This window comes from Coloeus monedula, assembly GCF_965178545.1.
Source record: "Coloeus monedula genome assembly, chromosome: 6".
NCBI classification, from domain to species: domain Eukaryota; kingdom Metazoa; phylum Chordata; class Aves; order Passeriformes; family Corvidae; genus Coloeus; species Coloeus monedula.
The window spans coordinates 20286025-20304407 of record NC_138786.1 but is presented as its reverse complement, the minus strand read 5'-3'; the positions used below and the strand labels follow the sequence as shown (position 1 = coordinate 20304407).

Sequence of the window (18383 nt, the reverse complement as noted above, 5' to 3'; positions counted from 1 at the left end):
TGGTTATAATTCATTGTTCTTACTGGTAGTAAGAGGAGTCTGCAAGGGAATAAAACGGTCTTCAATGTCTGAAAAAACTCCAGGTATCCCATGGACGTGGGAACCATTTGTGGTGTTTGCTTCTTCACCTTCCCTTCCAGGTGTAGTGCCAGGTGCCAGTGGCTCCTTGGTTGCTTTCTCTTGATCAACATCATCCACGGACTCTACGACTGTCATGATGGTGGCATGATGAGGGAGCACTCACAAAACCACCACCCACATCATTTCCTGGGCCACAGCAAGCCAGAAAGCACCTCCACCTTCCTCATGCAAAGCACAGAAGGAGGAGAGAAGACATGAAAGCCTCTCCTTCTTCCACACTGTCACTGGCTTCTGAGAGACCCTTCAGCTCCACATCTATGCTCAGCATGTTGGAGCAAGATGTTGGCAACATATACAGATCCCACTGACAGATGGAAAGAGGAGACCTTTAGAAGAAGAGACTGTAGCAGCAACAACCTGACCCTGTAACTCAGGAGTGAGCAGCCTCACCTGTGTCAGTCTTGCCTGGCAATACACAGGGAAGGAGAAGTAAGAAACTGATGGCAGAATTTAAGGGATGTAATTCTTCTATGAATGCCCTGCCCTCACCACTGGGACACCACTCCCCAGCGACGGCGCTGCTGCTGAGTCACAGGAGCAAGTCATCTGATGAACTACCAGAGTACCTCCACCACACCAGCCATGGGACCAAAGCATATCCAGCCTGATCCCACTGATGCACAAGAAAGGAAGACGAGGCTGGAGGTTCAGAATCACCAAAGTGCATGTCTCGCAGAACATTTAGGAGATCATGTGAAAACATGCTTCAGCAAAGGACAGAAACCACCAAGTGTACCAGCAAGGAGTCCCTTATGCCTTGTCCACAGATTCTACGGCAGATTTTTCACTGCAAGTCCACACTAAGAATAAAGATCCCCAGGATGAGAAAGATAGTGGAAGAAGTAGTTTTCAGAAGAAATAATGTCTCATTTCACACCAGACATGAGAAATGAGTATGATCCATTATTCTTACTGGTACCCATCAGAGGAGAGTCATTACCAGTTTTGGTCATACTGGCTGTGGTCCTGTGGAGGACTTCATCTCTGGGCTTCGTATCCGTGGGATTCGTGGTGCCTTCAGTGCCCTGTCCTGGCTCATCATCCGAAGGCAGAGGTGTTTGAGTTGGCTCTTTGTGGTGGGCATCATCAGGAGAGGAAGCAACTGTTACCACAAGGTGAGGTGCCCATGCTTCCTGAGTTATGTCTTCTGGTGCCAGAACATCAGTGGAGGCTGTGACTGTTGTGATGATGGCTAAGTTAACTTCAAAAATATTTTTAAAAGGCACCTTACATATTACCCCTTCTTTATTTTAGTAATCTCTACCATTTTATTTAATAGCCCATGTAGAGTATGTAGTGAGAAGAAAAAAAACCAAAACAAAGCCACAAGCAAAGAATATCCTCCATATATGACAGACTCTTTTTGGGTTGTCTGTTCCTTCACTAATACTCACAATGCAGCCTAAAATATTAGTTTTGAAAATACCTAGTAAACACTGTTTAGAAGGGAGAAAACAGCAATATTATTTTCAGAATAAGTATAAGAATTCCTGTTGTTACACAGGAATTAGATTAGAATTACTTAATTTAAAACATTTGAACAAATTGCTAAATTATGCTTGGGTTTTCGTATTTGCAGCTGATCTGTCAAACCTCATAAAGTTTGAAATCAGTGAACTGGGAAACTTCACAGAATCTCTTTCATATTTAGAAAACATGAGTAGGTGATAGAGAATACAACTATATTTTAATCCACAAACTGTATTTATAATCCACACAATCTATACTTTTCACAGCTCGCTGGTGAATCCTAAATGTTGAGGATTAAATAATCCAGAAGAAAATGGATTTTGAAGGAAAAAAGCTAAAGGATAACTGCTAATTTTTCCTTAAAATTTCTTCTTTAGAAAATGCAGGAAGAAAAGATGCAAGAATTTCCAAACAACTACAGTGTCATAAAAATACATCTTATTTTGCTAAATAAAAAAGCAGTATTTTGAATGAGGATAATTTTAAATGGATAACATGCCGAGTTTAGAAATTTAAGTTAGAACCTTGAAGAACTACATGAACAAACTCCAGTAAATTATTTCAAATTTTACAATATTAAGAGAATATGTATAAATATTAAGACCAGGAACGACCAGATATGAAAACCAAACATTTACACTACCAGCCACTTCCAAAAAGCAACTGCTTTCTCAGTCAAAAATAAACCTGAGAAAAGTCAGGGGACATAAGAAACAGGGCACACAGGAAAAAACATATCCTTAAACAGACAGGAATTCTTGTTGGGATATTCACATGCAACAAAATCATAAAAACCTTTGCACTGCAATTTCACAACAAGAATGCACACTTTGAAGATGAGAAAGACAGGGAAAGAAGTCAGTTTCAGAAGAAATAATGTCTCATTTCACACCAGACATGAGAAATGAGTACAATCCATTATTTTTACTGGTACCCGTCGGAGGAGAGTCATTACCAGTTTCAGTCATACTGGCTGTGGTCCTGTGGAGGACTTCATCCCAGGGGGCATCTGTGGGATTCGTGATGCCTTCAGTGCTCTTTTCTGATTCATTATCCGAAGGCAGAAGTGGTTGAGTTGGGTCTTTGTGGTAGGCACCATCAGGAGAGGCAACAGCTGTTATGATGGTTCAATAACAGATGGTTTAAACACAGATTATTTAATAGCTGTGAATTCCATGTGTGTGCTGCTATGGCCTTCCCATTACCATCCCATCCAAGCCTCCTGTTCCCCTTAAAACACTGTTACCCTTTTCACAAAAAGGGCAGAGAAATGAGACCTTGTGTCCTGTACATCATCACTGCTCCCTCACAGTTCTGGTAAGACATAACCTTTTTGCTTTTTTACTTAATTCAAAAGATTCCCGAGGACAGTAGACACAGGGAAAGACACAGAGGCAGCAGACAGAAGGATTCCCTGATCTGCATCCCAGGCTAGCTACAGAGTCTCAGCTTCCTAGACACTGTCACTTGCTGTTACAGTGTGTTTTACATTACAGGTATCAATACAGAGAGGAAAGAACACATGAAGGCCTCTGCTTCTTCCTCCACGCTGTCACTGGCTTCTGAGAGACCCTTCAGCTCCACATCTACACTCAGCATGATGGAGCAAGATGTTGGCAACATACACAGATCCCAGTGACAGATGGAGAGGGGAGACCTCCAGAAGAAGAGATCATACCATGTTTTTAGAACATTATTTTGATGTTATGAATACTGTGTTATATGAGACTGCATTATGATGCTGTGTCTTGCCAGTTCTATAGATTACTGTCTCTCATTATTCTATGAATGAACCAGAGGGATAAATATTTTGGTAAAGTCCATGAAAAGAACACTCTTTTGCCAGGTGAATATTCACAAATTAAATGGATTAACTTCTTGATGTACAAATATACATGAATATTAATTCATGCTGGCAGCAGCAAATAATATAAGTTATGTAACAAGCTGGATGCAGTTTCACAGCTATGCTTCACTAAGGAAGGGAAAGCCCTAGAAAGTGGTGTTGGCAAGTAAAGAACAAATGTTTTATATGGAGCTAAAATTGAAATCTTCTGTCTCACCACCATCCAGACAGAGCACAGAGAAAATGAATCACTCTACAGTTTATGTCATTATTTTAAGAGATCAGTAATTACTCCTCTCTACAAGTTCATGCAATATCTTTCCAGGAGAGGCCATCTGAGAGACAGAAGTGATGCAACACACATAACAGACATTATTACTAGTACCTGTAGTGGAAGACTCTCTTTCATGATTGTTCTCTGTGGAAGGGATAACTCTATCCGTTATAGCAGGCTGTGTGGCATAATCCTTTCCTTTGTCCCAGCCTGGATACACCAACGGGTCTTGCTCTGAGTCGTTCTGTTTGGCCCCGTGGCTGGGGACCATAGCTGTTATGATGATGGTGAAGCAATTATGAACTCAGTATACAAAGATCCATTTCTCATATTATTCTCCTCTTCGGTTCTTGTCTCTATGACAGGCCTCGCTCACAATGTCTACTACATTTAATGGCAAAGAGAAGTAAAGTAGATTTGCTTCTCATCCTGGTTTATATTTAGAAAAGCTACCTACTGTCATCAGTAGGGCCAACTCCTTCCTCAAACTGAGCATATGCTTTTCAGAATCAAGGTGCCTTACTGTTTTTCAAAAGAATTTCTCTGAATCTTGCTGTTGACTTCGTATTGCTGAATATCAAACCAATACTCACTGATGCAGGATTGAAAAGTTCAAATGCATCAGTAATTGCAAGGATATGACCCATCAGTAGTATTTTAATTGCAGAATTTCACTGTGTTGACTATATCCAATTTTTTCCCCTCAAAATTTTATTGTTTCATTAGTTGCAGAATCTCCAAGAAAATAAACAAGGAAGTATGACAAAAGGGAATGTTAGCTCATGCTTCAGATTTGTGAATGGTGCACACAATAAATGAGACAGCATTCAACTGGAGAATATTTGATATTGCAGTTATTTAGAAAAACACTATCCATTATCAATGAACCTGTAGTTTTTATTAGACAGTCACAGCAAAAGAGTACCCAAATCTTGTAAGAAGCATAACCCTTTTTAACCCCTTCAACCCAGTAAGGGGGGAAAAAGAAAAAGGCAATAAACTTGCCACAACTGAGTGCGAGTCACAATTTTAATTGCAATTAGGCCATTATGTATTGCTACAGTAGTGTAGTATAACAAGTTGTCAGAGACCAGTACTTGATAATCCTCAAGAGCAGATGATGACTGTGGTGCATTCACTGCTGGCAGTACTTAAGACAGCACAACTGCCATTTACTCATAAGTTTGGTATGCTCACAGGATCAGAAATTAAAACATGTCAATTTTCAGTTACCAGATTTATAGTATAATTTGATCTTTTATGCTTCAATTGATTCAAACAATGAGAGAGAGAAGCCTCTCTCTTATTCAACATTATGCTTTGTTTTCTTTCCTTCATCACTAGTATCATCCTGCCATAGTTCAAAAGTAGGATGAGTAGACATTTTAGGTAATTTTTTTTAGATGTAGCTGCCATTAACAAAAACTGGAAAAAAAAAATCCCAGGTCCAATAATGACTTGCAACAAGGGAGTGAACACAGTTCCCAAAGGAGTGAAAAATGCAGCACATATAATTATTTTTCCACTTGGACCTTCTCTGTTTCCTACAGACAAAACCCTGGTAGACATCTTGTTGAAAGCTTGCATGACAGACAACACAAAACGGAGGAGACAGTTACAGAATTAACCTACTAATAGTCTTGACCTACAATACAAGTAGAAGAGAAACATCCAGGAACAAGTCTGAAGAATAGACTAATTTAAATAAAAAATTAATATCAGAATTGCTCAGGTTTATTCACAGAACCATGTTACAGCCTCAGAATGCAAAAACATTAGTTAAAAATCCTAAAACTAAATCTTAAGAAAACCCTGAAAATTTACTAAAATGTGACCTGTAATATTACCTGTAGAAGTTTCCTTTCCAAAATAACTTCCACCTGCAGTAGTAAATTCATGTTGTTCAATACTGCCAGTGGTATTTGCAGGATTTTGTTCTTGACTGATCCCTCCAGAATGAACGCTGTGAAATAGCGGATGTTGGGTTGCTCCGTGACGTTTTTCATTTTCACTTGTAACTAGTGCTGATAAGATGATGATTGAATCAATAATGACCAAAATACCCAACATCAGTCACATTATCCTTATCATCATGGCCCACATAACAAGGGTGTTTGGCTTTTGTGTTTTGGCTTTTTCTTGTCATTGTTGCATTTGATGTGAAATGAAAGATGAAAGAAAACAAAAGTCCTTTGGAAACCTTATCACACAAAAGCATCACCAGGAGCAGCAGAAGACTTAAGTGCACTAGAAAGGATCCCAGTGACCAGTGGAAGATAAAAGACACCCAAGAAGCAGAAGAGCTCATAGAAACAACAGCTTGCATCTCTATTTCATATTTATTAATACTAACTTAACTGTTGAGTTTGTGAATTCTGGGTTTTTAAAGTGAAAAAGCTGATGAACTTTTCTCTTTTGAGTTAGTATCTCAATAGCACAATTACAAAGCTGGCTCTAAGGAAATTGTAATTTCTTCTGAGATTGGATGAATGAAATAAGTAGGTTCATATAAGTATACTTATTTTGAACTCTGTATAAATTAAAGATCTTACCAATAAAATTAATTCATTGCTCGCTCTAACTTGCTGTTGTTTATACAGCAGAAGATGCAGTCAGAAATCACCTGAAGTACCACCACCATAAGACATGTTCTAACGAAGGTTTGGAAAAGACACATCAATAACCCTAAGATGAGCATTAGAACTCAGCTGGAAATACATCTGCCTTACGTATCAAACATTTTGAAGAGTGGTATATTAAAAGTAAAGCTGAGGTCCTTAATCAGAACATGATTAAATGCAAAGAATGAGCTGGACCTGTTACATATGTCATAAATCACCAGACAGAGAAACTTGCTATTTCCCAAGAAGAGAAAAACTGGAGAAATATTTATCTTCACATTCAGGCAAGGAAATATTAGTAAAGAGAGCACTCATGCAAATGTAATTCATTATTTTTAAATTAAATGTAATACTTACATACTATCTTACAAAAAAAAGAGTTAATATTAATCAGTGTATGAATACAACTGATCTACCAATACTTCACCACCAAAAAAAGTTATTACAAAACCTACTTCTGTGTGATTACAGAACCTGTTCTAATGCCAATTATATAAACTTCTGCTGTTCAAAGCAATCTCAGAATCAGAAGGACATGGCAAAAATAGCTTGAAAATGCACTCTGTAAGCCTTTGCCTACAGAGGATTTTAGAATTCAACATTTTGGTATCTCAGTTGGCTACTGGCACTAACGCTGGTAGCAGAATGATCACATTCATATGGAGGTAGTATATTATCCTTTTAGGACAGTCTATGTATTTGAAACATTAGCTCCCTTTTTTGTCTTTTGTCTTCAGATTTTACAACAGAAATTTTGAAGTGGAAAAAGGGATTTTTTTTTCTCACCAAGGTGGGTCACCGAAAGCCCAAGTCTGCTCAGTTTTATTGCACACTACTGGCAGGGCAAACTTAAAAATACTAGAGATGTGGGGAAAAGTGGCAAGAAATTAACTTTAGATGCATAAGATAGACTTGGAGTGACAGGTGAATGTTACAGATGCCACCTTTGAGGGCTCTAGTACAAATAATGTAAAGGTATTACACTGAACTACTAAGCGTAGTTAGGAATTACAACCAGCTGCACCACGAGTGTCATACTTCACCAAATTATATCAGAAATCTGCGTATTATCTGAAATGCTTGATTGCTTTACCCCTGCTAGCAGAGCTAGGATACTGCTCCTCTTCGTCTGCAAAGGTGGGGTTCCAACGATCTTGTGTGGTGATTTCCAGAAGTGTTTCGTGTTGTGAGTCCACAGCTGTTGGGACAATGGAGGATTCAATGCTGACTATGCTCTAAATCTACTGTCCGTGTGTGCCATAAAGATGATGGAAAATGGGAGTTCTTGCATAGCCTAGATATAGTCTCTCTACTCTTCTTATCAAATCCCTTCACATCAAACCAGTTCTTTTCTTTGCATTGGACAGATGCAAAGTTTCCCAAGAAAAATGGGGAAAACAAGCATCAGAAGAATAATGTATAGTAGAAGTAATGCAAAACCATTAGAGCAGCTGAAGACATTTAAACTCACATTTTAAGAATATGCTGAGCCTAAGGAATATGGCAGATGTCCCAATACATGTTAAACATGTTTGCTAAGTACTCGAGAAGTACCCACGAAGTACAATGTTAGAATACCCATGACTGAGCAAAAAAGCAATGGTCAGCAAAAAAATGACAACCACCAAGTAGCCAATATTAGTCAAGAAAGTTATAACATGATTAAAAAGATAAAACAGAACTTCCACAAGAGTCTACGACCAGAGACTGAATACACTTTCACCCCTGGAACATGCAGACACCACTAGGCCATCAAAGGTATGGAATGCAGTACACCTGTGGGACAAGTTACAAATGCAGAGTCTTAAAGATAAATAAACACCAGAACTATCCAAAGCAGAGGAAGAAAAATAAAAAGTCACAAATGTGCCAAAGCAAGATGAATTGCTGATTTTGCATTTTCTACTAAAAATGGAAAACACTGCTGAAAAAACGTAAATACTGCACTATCTTCAAAAAATAAAATGCTCATGAAGAGTGATTGCTGAGTAAATAAGAGCACAGACAACAGACATATTAAGATGTACTTAAATTAAATAAAATCACAGAAATAGATCAGATTAATATATTTGAAAAAATAAGAGCATTATAGTCATTCATAGCAACATCTATGCTAAAAAACCCCCCAGGGCTGGGGCCATTCCCTGGTCATAGAGCCAAGTAGCAGACTGTGTACTTCAGTGACACACAGCATTTAGTTTTGACCTCCATATGTGGCCTTTTTTTGGTTTCCAGACAAAATTATTTCAGGTACGGACAGCTTTTGAATTAAAAAAGAGTTATCAGATGGTCACGGTGGGATTATTCATACCAGGAAAATAAGGCTATGTAATAACTGGATCATGCCTAGACACCTGAGGTCACAGAACAAATGAGATGATGTTAAAAGACTGCATGGGAAGAGTGTAGAAGGTAGCAAATATGAGACTGTTTTGTGGACACTTCCCTATGAAAAAGGTACTTGGGGTTTGGTGTTCCCAAATAGTACCTGAGCATCTTCCACAGACAGGAAGTCTGCTATTGAATAGCTGTAGGATATATAACATGAACTAGAATTATTTTAACACTTAAAAAAAAATGATACAATGAAAGATAAACTTTTTCTTCATGGAAAATCATGAGTAAATGCAAATATTTGAATAAGCATAAAACTGAGATACTAATTTTAAGTAGTAAAAGAAGAGGCATTATTTTAATCATATGGACCTCAGATAATTTTCCAGTCACAAAAGAGAGATTTCTGAAGGGAACAGCAGATGAGAAGGCCATCCAATTTTCAAACAATATATGTGCAGCAAAGGAGGAGGAACATCAGGTAGGACAGGAAAAAGCAGAAAGAAACCGTCCAAAGACAGTGGAAGTTCCTTACTCGTACTCAGGGCAGTCTCATCCTTGGCCACACTCCTGACTGGAAACACTGTGGGGTTCATCATCTCCTCGGAGGAGTCTTCATCATCTGAATCACTGCCACTGGAGGTCACATCTGCTGTGATGATGTTAAATCTGCCATTGAAGCCCTAACCAACAAGGCCTTCTGCTGCCACCAGTTCAGCTCTCCTGTCTCCTCTACTCACAGCCTTACAATCACAGAGGAGAATTTACAGCCCCGTCCTTCCCAGGAGCCGTATCTCCTTCTGGCCTTTTCACTCACAAGGGGCTCACCACTCTGCCCTGGCCCTGCTGAAGCTGCCCCACTGCAGCTCTCAGATACATTTTGGGACCCTTTGCATGCCCACAGTGCTAACCATGCCCTGTCCTCTTCTAGCAGGGAGAGCAGAGCGTACTGGCTTGAAAACACTTCCTTCCTCTCTGCTACAAGTCCTTCTCATTGGAACAGTCTGCTCCTAAACTGCTTCCAAACAGGAAAAAAGAAAGACCCAAATACATGCTTTGCATAATGACTCCCATGCTCATCCCTTTCAGGCAGGCAGAATGCCTCCATGGAACACGGACAGTGTGGACAACTGCTCTATTGCTACCACATGCACAGTCCGTGAGAGAGAGCCCAGGACTTTGCTTTCCCCACTTGGAGCACGTGGCAATGAACAGCAGTGACAAATGCCACACATTCACCCCCTGTTCCACTTAGAGTTTGTGGACCTTGCTGCCCTGGTCTCTGGTAATTCAGGCCCTAATCAAAGCACCCTCTTAGCATGGCATTCTTTACCCTTGGTTGCTGGCGTGGGTTCTTGCATCTTCTCTCCAGGATTTGACCACCACCAATGGTCTGGGAACGGATTCCACCAAGTTTGGGTGGTGGTTTTCTCCAGGTTGTCATGATGAGGCCCTGGAGCTGTTAGGACATGGCTCATTTAACCAAGATCTTGTGAGTATTTCTTGAGAAGCAACTCTTCTTCCAGCAAAGTCAAGTCCACCAGCATCAGCACCTTGAGCACACTCATGCCCCAGAGATGGATGTGAGAGCAAGGCGAATGTATGAACCCAAGGTGTCATTACATTCCTCTAACACGTAGCCAGATGCAAGCACTTTTGGCAATCCCAGGAAAGAACACGCTCCCTTGAGAGCAGCCCCCAAAAGCCCTCTGGGACTTTTCAACCCTCCACATTCCATAAGGTTAATGAGTTCCTCACAGGCTTTGTCAGCAGCAGAGAGTTGATAGTCTTTGAAACAGAGTTCAGAATGAGGAACATCCACCAACATGACATAAAATCACATACAAAAGATATAAGAAGTATCCATGATAGGCAAAAAGGACACTCAGAAATAAGCACACCCAGAGAAGCAAACTGGTCTTCTACTGACAACCCCATGAAGCCAATGCTGCCATGAACATGAGCCCAGAACTGAGGCCATTCCACTCAGAAGACAACACATGCACTCCCCTTGACCTGATGCTGCCAGCTAAATGCACACCCGAAACACCTTTCAGCGTAGGCATCATCACAGCATGGAGAGAGAGGTACAGCTTAACTTGTCTCACATTACCAATGCACAGTCTTTTCTCAGAACACAATATATCAAATAGCAGGATCCATAGATTTATGCCAGGCATTTACAGATGGAAAGAGATTTCTGCTTAGAAAAATTACAGGAATCTACAGCCTTTTCATCCACCGTGCTAGACAAGCCAACTTGGCAGGCAAAGAGAAATAATTGTGCCATTTGCAGGAGGCTGGAAATTCCCTCCAAAGAGAAATCAGTCCTTGAGACCCAACAAGTCACAAGGAAAGTTCACAAATCAAATGAAAATGAAGACAACAATTCAAGAAGCAACAGAAGGCGGTGCTTTTAGCTATAGGGAGCCCACATGATCTAAATGGCAATTTTTTTGTGGCATGGGAGGTGTGTTTGAAAAAAAGCTGATGAGATCATCCAATTTTCAAACAATATATGTGTAGCAAAGGAAGAGGAACATCAGGTAGGACAGGAAAAAGCAGAAAGAAACCGTCCAAAGACAGTGGAAGTTCCTTACTCGTACTCAGAGCAGTCTCGTCCTTGGCCACACTCCTGCCCCGGCCTGGAAACACTGTGGAGTATGTCATCTGCTCGGAAGAGTCTTCATCATCTGAATCACTGCCACTGGAGGTCACATCTGCTGTGATGATGTTAAATCTGCCATGAAGCCCTAACCAACAAGGCCTTCTGCTGCCACCAGTTCAGCTCTCCTGTCTCCTCTACTCACAGCCTTACAATCACAGAGGAGAATTTACAGCCCCGTCCTTCCCAGGAGCCGTATCTCCTTCTGGCCTTTTCACTCACAAGGGGCTCACCACTCTGCCATGGCCCTGCTGAAGCTGCCCCACTGCAGCTCTCAGATACATTTTGGGACCCTTTGCATGCCCACAGTGCTAACCATGCCCTGTCCTCTTCTAGCAGGGAGAGCAGAGCGTACTGGCTTGAAAACATTTCCTTCCTCTCTGCTACAAGTCCTTCTCATTGGAACAGTCTGCTCCTAAACTGCTTCCAAACAGGAAAAAAGAAAGACCCAAATACATGCTTTGCATAATGACTCCCATGCTCATCCCTTTCAGGCAGGCAGAATGCCTCCATGGAACACGGACAGTGTGGACAACTGCTCTATTGCTACCACATGCACAGTCCGTGAGAGAGAGCCCAGGACTTTGCTTTCCCCACTTGGAGCACGTGGCAATGAACAGCAGTGACAAATGCCACACATTCACCCCCTGTTCCACTTAGAGTTTGTGGACCTTGCTGCCCTGGTCTCTGGTAATTCAGACCCTAATCAAAGCACCCTCTTAGCATGGCATTCTTTACCCTTGGTTGCTGGCGTGGGTTCTTGCGTCTTCTCTCCAGGATTTGACCACCACCAATGGTCTGGGAACGGATTCCACCAAGTTTGGGTGGTGGTTTTCTCCAGGTTGTCATGATGAGGCCCTGGAGCTGTTAGGACATGGCTCATTTAACCAAGATCTTGTGAGTATTTCTTGAGAAGCAACTCTTCTTCCAGCAAAGTCAAGTCCACCAGCATCAGCACCTTGAGCACACTCATGCCCCAGAGATGGATGTGAGAGCAAGGCGAATGTATGAACCCAAGGTGTCATTACATTCCTCTAACACGTAGCCAGATGCAAGCACTTTTGGCAATCCCAGGAAAGAACACGCTCCCTTGAGAGCAGCCCCCAAAAGCCCTCTGGGACTTTTCAACCCTCCACATTCCATAAGGTTAATGAGTTCCTCACAGGCTTTGTCAGCAGCAGAGAGTTGATAGTCTTTGAAACAGAGTTCAGAATGAGGAACATCCACCAACATGACATAAAATCACATACAAAAGATATAAGAAGTATCCATGATAGGCAAAAAGGACACTCAGAAATAAGCACACCCAGAGAAGCAAACTGGTCTTCTACTGACAACCCCATGAAGCCAATGCTGCCATGAACATGAGCCCAGAACTGAGGCCATTCCACTCAGAAGACAACACATGCACTCCCCTTGACCTGATGCTGCCAGCTAAATGCACACCCGAAACACCTTTCAGCGTAGGCATCATCACAGCATGGAGAGAGAGGTACAGCTTAACTTGTCTCACATTACCAATGCACAGTCTTTTCTCAGAACACAGTATATCAAATAGCAGGATCCATAGATTTATGCCAGGCATTTACAGATGGAAAGAGATTTCTGCTTAGAAAAATTACAGGAATCTACAGACTTTTCATTCACCATGCTAGGCAAGCCAACTTGGCAGGCAAAGAGAAATAATTGTGCCATTTGCAGGAGGCTGGAAATTCCCTCCAAAGAGAAATCAGTCCTTGAGACCCAACAAGTCACAAGGAAAGTTCACAAATCAAATGAAAATGAAGACAACAATTCAAGAAGCAACAGAAGGCGGTGCTTTTAGCTATAGGGAGCCCACATGATCTAAATGGCAATTTTTTTGTGGCATGGGAGGTGTGTTTGAAAAAAAGCTGATGAGATCATCCAATTTTCAAACAATATATGTGTAGCAAAGGAAGAGGAACATCAGGTAGGACAGGAAAAAGCAGAAAGAAACCGTCCAAAGACAGTGGAAGTTCCTTACTCGTACTCAGAGCAGTCTCGTCCTTGGCCACACTCCTGCCCCGGCCTGGAAACACTGTGGAGTATGTCATCTGCTCGGAAGAGTCTTCATCATCTGAATCACTGCCACTGGAGGTCACATCTGCTGTGATGATGTTAAATCTGCCATGAAGCCCTAACCAACAAGGCCTTCTGCTGCCACCAGTTCAGCTCTCCTGTCTCCTCTACTCACAGCCTTACAATCACAGAGGAGAATTTACAGCCCCGTCCTTCCCAGGAGCCGTATCTCCTTCTGGCCTTTTCACTCACAAGGGGCTCACCGCTCTGCCCTGGCCCTGCTGAAGCTGCCCCACTGCAGCTCTCAGATACATTTCGGGACCCTTTGCATGCCCACAGTGCTAACCATGCCCTGTCCTCTTCTAGCAGGGAGAGCAGAGCGTACTGGCTTGAAAACATTTCCTTCCTCTCTGCTACAAGTCCTTCTCATTGGAACAGTCTGCTCCTAAACTGCTTCCAAACAGGAAAAAAGAAAGACCCAAATACATGCTTTGCATAATGACTCCCATGCTCATCCCTTTCAGGCAGGCAGAATGCCTCCATGGAACACGGACAGTGTGGACAACTGCTCTATTGCTACCACATGCACAGTCCGTGAGAGAGAGCCCAGGACTTTGCTTTCCCCACTTGGAGCACGTGGCAATGAACAGCAGTGACAAATGCCACACATTCACCCCCTGTTCCACTTAGAGTTTGTGGACCTTGCTGCCCTGGTCTCTGGTAATTCAGACCCTAATCAAAGCACCCTCTTAGCATGGCATTCTTTACCCTTGGTTGCTGGCGTGGGTTCTTGCGTCTTCTCTCCAGGATTTGACCACCACCAACGGTCTGGGAACGGATTCCACCAAGTTTGGGTGGTGGTTTTCTCCAGGTTGTCATGATGAGGCCCTGGAGCTGTTAGGACATGGCTCATTTAACCAAGATCTTGTGAGTATTTCTTGAGAAGCAACTCTTCTTCCAGCAAAGTCAAGTCCACCAGCATCAGCACCTTGAGCACACTCATGCCCCAGAGATGGATGTGAGAGCAAGGCGAATGTATGAACCCAAGGTGTCATTACATTCCTCTAACACGTAGCCAGATGCAAGCACTTTTGGCAGTCCCAGGAAAGAACACGCTCCCTTGAGAGCAGCCCCCAAAAGCCCTCTGGGACTTTTCAACCCTCCACATTCCATAAGGTTAATGAGTTCCTCACAGGCTTTGTCAGCAGCAGAGAGTTGATAGTCTTTGAAACAGAGTTCAGAATGAGGAACATCCACCAACATGACATAAAATCACATACAAAAGATGTAAGAAGTATCCATGATAGGCAAAAAGGACACTCAGAAATAAGCACACCCAGAGAAGCAAACTGGTCTTCTACTGACAACCCCATGAAGCCAATGCTGCCATGAACATGAGCCCAGAACTGAGGCCATTCCACTCAGAAGACGACACATGCACTCCCCTTGACCTGATGCTGCCAGCTAAATGCACACCCGAAACACCTTTCAGAGTAGGCATCATCACAGCATGGAGAGAGAGGTACAGCTTAACTATCACATTATCAATCCACAACACTTTCTCAGAACACAGTATATCAAATAGTAAGTTCTACAGGTTTGTGATATACATTTATGAAAGGAAAGAGCTTCCTGCTTAGAAAAATTACAGGAATCTACAGCCTTTTCATCCACTGTGGATCCAAATACGTATTGGCATGCAAATAGAAATAAATGTGTCTATCACATATGGATGAAAAAATACAGTCAGAGTTACTTTTCAAGTAGGTAGCTCCTTCATCAATATGATTCCTACATCTGATTCATGGCACACCTAGAGATGAATCATAATTTGCTAATAAGAAAGAGTAAAACTTCTTCTGGCAAGGCAAGAAAGTCAATGGTAATGTGCTGACGGTGTATTAATCTGGACCATTAACTTGATGGAGAACAGCACCAATAATGTCCAGATCCAGAGAAATAATGAATGGGTATCATCTGAACAACAAGCACCTGTGCCAACTGCTCATTTCAAACCCATAGCAAAGAAATCTTTAGATTAAGCTAGATATGTTTTCAAAAAAATTTAACTTTACAAATGAATTGTATTACAGATGGATGGAGAGCCACCCATTTTGTTTCTTCACTTTAACACATTATAGAATTAGAGAGAGGGATTTTCAGCCATTCATCTGAAGATATATGACAAATACTTTTCTTTACTTATTTCTTAATTTTCTACTTTCCTGCTGTGGCATTTTTCTCTGGGAAATTGAATTCTGGCCAGGGTATTCCAATGAGCCTGCACTGCTAGGCAAGCAAAATAACAGATACTGGGGCATGGCTTTATCTTCTTTTTTTGACTGTTATCCATGTCACTTTCTCTGGTGCTACTGAATATTTGATGACTTCTCAGAGAGATGCACAGCTTATACTTTACTTCTTTCTAAAACAAGTGCTAGGTTACTGATTCATTTGTAATCCAGTAAAATTAAACTAAATGAGTTAAACTCCTTGGTGTTAGAGTGATGCTGCTGGGTAATAGCCAAAGCTATCAGAAAAACCCAGGAGCCTTACTTTCTTTTTTTTTTTTTTTTTTTTTTTTTTGCAAGAGAACCAGTTTATCAATCCTAACCCTGTAAACAAACATGCCAATGCTATCACTTCTGCGATACCCATTTATCAGTATTGACACATTTTATCACATCACAGTACAGTTGTTTATCTTTGCAAATCTTAAATACCTCTAGTTGTCCCTCTGCAAAACAGTCACGCCCATGAGAGAACTGCTAGCAACAGGAAGGGACACACATATTTAGTACCAACACATTTGATAATCAAGTGTTAAAAGGAAAACAGGGAGCTTTCCCATAGGGAAACAATGCACAGGTTTTTGCAGTGGGTACAGAAACACCTGTACAAGGAAACACATGTGCACACAAAAGCAAATATATACGAAAGAAAAATCACTATCAGAGTCAACCAAACTCCCCACTATTACCAGGTGGGATTTTCTCCACCCTCGACCTCCTTACAGACAATATTTTGTCACAAAAGCTTTCACTGGAAACAAGCACCAGAAAATTCTCTACTCTTTTTTCAAGGTTTGGGGTAAAATCAACCTAATATTTCTTTTTCCATCTACATACTTATAAGGTGCTACTAACCAAGATGCTTGGGTTTAATAATTTATGTCTTTCAGCAAAACTTTTGCTAACTGTGTAATGCATACAATCATTCTTCCTTTATGCTGTGATTTCTAAATACAGTGATGAGGGCACCACCTCTCCAAGTCATATAGACCATCTGACCAGCTATCAGCAACAACAGACAATCAAGCAAATTCCTCATGGATTCCCATGGTGGGGAAAAAAAAAGAGCCAGTGGAAAGGAACTTTCAGTTCTATCAATTTGATCTTTACTACAATATGCCTCTGTAGATTTCCTCTGCATAATTAAAATGTTCTCCCTTTAGGTTCACTTTATTTTCTGAGGCAAAGATCTTTATCACTCTAACCATAAGAACTAGTGTGAACATATGTACATTATTTCCACTTTAAAACATGGAAGAGAACTTCAAAAGCTTTTTATTTATTGTAGCTGCTGTGCACTACATATTTGATAAAAACATCACAAGCAGTTTTTCCAACTCAGTAAAGCTACTTAAGGACAAAGAAGAGAAAATGGATACTGTTCTTTTGGGTCCTCAAAGACCGTGGAGCCACCACAGCCCCCAATTTTTTTCGCATGCATATTGCCAACAGCAAGGATGAAATTAGTTTTTGCAGTGCACAAATGGCTTGGTCATTGGAACTGCCATATGAAGCACCGCCTTGGTTAGCAAAGTCATGGTTTTGACATGGATTACCTACATTCACAATAATAAATATATTAGAATAACAGACACTTTCATCATGAATCTACAAAAATATCCTTTTCTACTTCAGAAATAAATTGACTTCCAAATGATAATTGACTGTACTAATTTGTGCTGCCTCATAGAGTAAATAGGTGTGATAAAACAGTCATGGGAAATCCAAAACAGCAATCTTTCTGAGCTCAGGTACAAGCACTGAAGCAAACATACTGTAAATTATTTTGCTCCCCTTGTCTCAGAGAGTGAAGTTAATTTCTGTCTTAACCAGTCTTTCAATGTCTTTCCAATTTTTGAGCTGTTGTATACTTCATCACTTACCAGAATGCCCTTCTGGAAGAAGAAAGCAGTGTTAATATGATCTATTTGTAATGTAGTTATTATGAAACATAAATCTTACTGGTACTCGCAGGATACTGTCTGCCATCTTCTTCATGGAAATCATCAGCTACCGTCCCCAAAGAGATGTGAGGTGACATAGATGTAAATTCATCACCTGTGTGGTGATGGATAAATCATTACTATTTCATTAGCTCAGTCGCAATACAGTACTCACAAGTACTTCAACTTTTCTACCCTGCAAGCTTCATTCCTTCCTGTACCGGTCCAAGAGAGGAAAAAGACACAGACCCCACATAAGCTTACCTTACTGACATAGTAAGGCTATCACCCAAACAGATTATTTGAAGAGGAGAATGTATTACAGTGATAATGAACATTCTGGTAACGATCTGTTCATGTGATACCTCATTGTATACGTATGCCATGAGGACAGGGATCCTAGAGCAATGAGTCAAGCTGTTTGTATTCCCCTCTACTGAGATATATTCTGAGATTTAGTCAGAACATCTAGACTATGCATGCAAGCACAGCTGGTAACAGTTGTAATGGCAATCAACAGAAATACACAGCACACACCTTGGGGAATGTGGGGAATGTTTCTGATCCTAGTTCCTTAGCAAGAGAACGGTAGGATTTACCTTTCGTGGTGCTAGCTACATGTCAAAACAAGCATAACATGCCATGAGTTTATCACCAGTGAAAAGTAATTTTATAAGCCTAATGCTTGTGCTTTTTTTTTTTTTTATTTCACTATATATTGAGGATAGTGATGCAAAATACTGGTATCCTTCACAGGT

At 41.0% G+C, this 18383-nt stretch overlaps 1 protein-coding gene across 1 annotated transcript in view; it reads right to left on the bottom strand.

Annotated features, from left to right (window-relative positions):
* Positions 1–18383, bottom strand: part of CD44 (CD44 molecule (IN blood group)) — a 51676-nt gene that overhangs the window by 8983 nt on the left and 24310 nt on the right. Inside the window, exons 6-18 of the mRNA XM_082284130.1 lie at positions 17645–17740; positions 14160–14285; positions 13357–13479; positions 12090–12215; positions 11287–11409; positions 10020–10145; positions 9228–9338; positions 7446–7550; positions 5579–5755; positions 3843–4004; positions 2567–2725; positions 1082–1342; positions 24–209 (exon numbers count right to left, since the gene is read on the bottom strand). Coding sequence (XP_082140256.1) covers positions 24–209; positions 1082–1342; positions 2567–2725; positions 3843–4004; positions 5579–5755; positions 7446–7550; positions 9228–9338; positions 10020–10145; positions 11287–11409; positions 12090–12215; positions 13357–13479; positions 14160–14285; positions 17645–17740 — 1881 coding nt within the window. The remainder of the gene's footprint in view (positions 1–23; positions 210–1081; positions 1343–2566; positions 2726–3842; positions 4005–5578; positions 5756–7445; positions 7551–9227; positions 9339–10019; positions 10146–11286; positions 11410–12089; positions 12216–13356; positions 13480–14159; positions 14286–17644; positions 17741–18383) is intronic.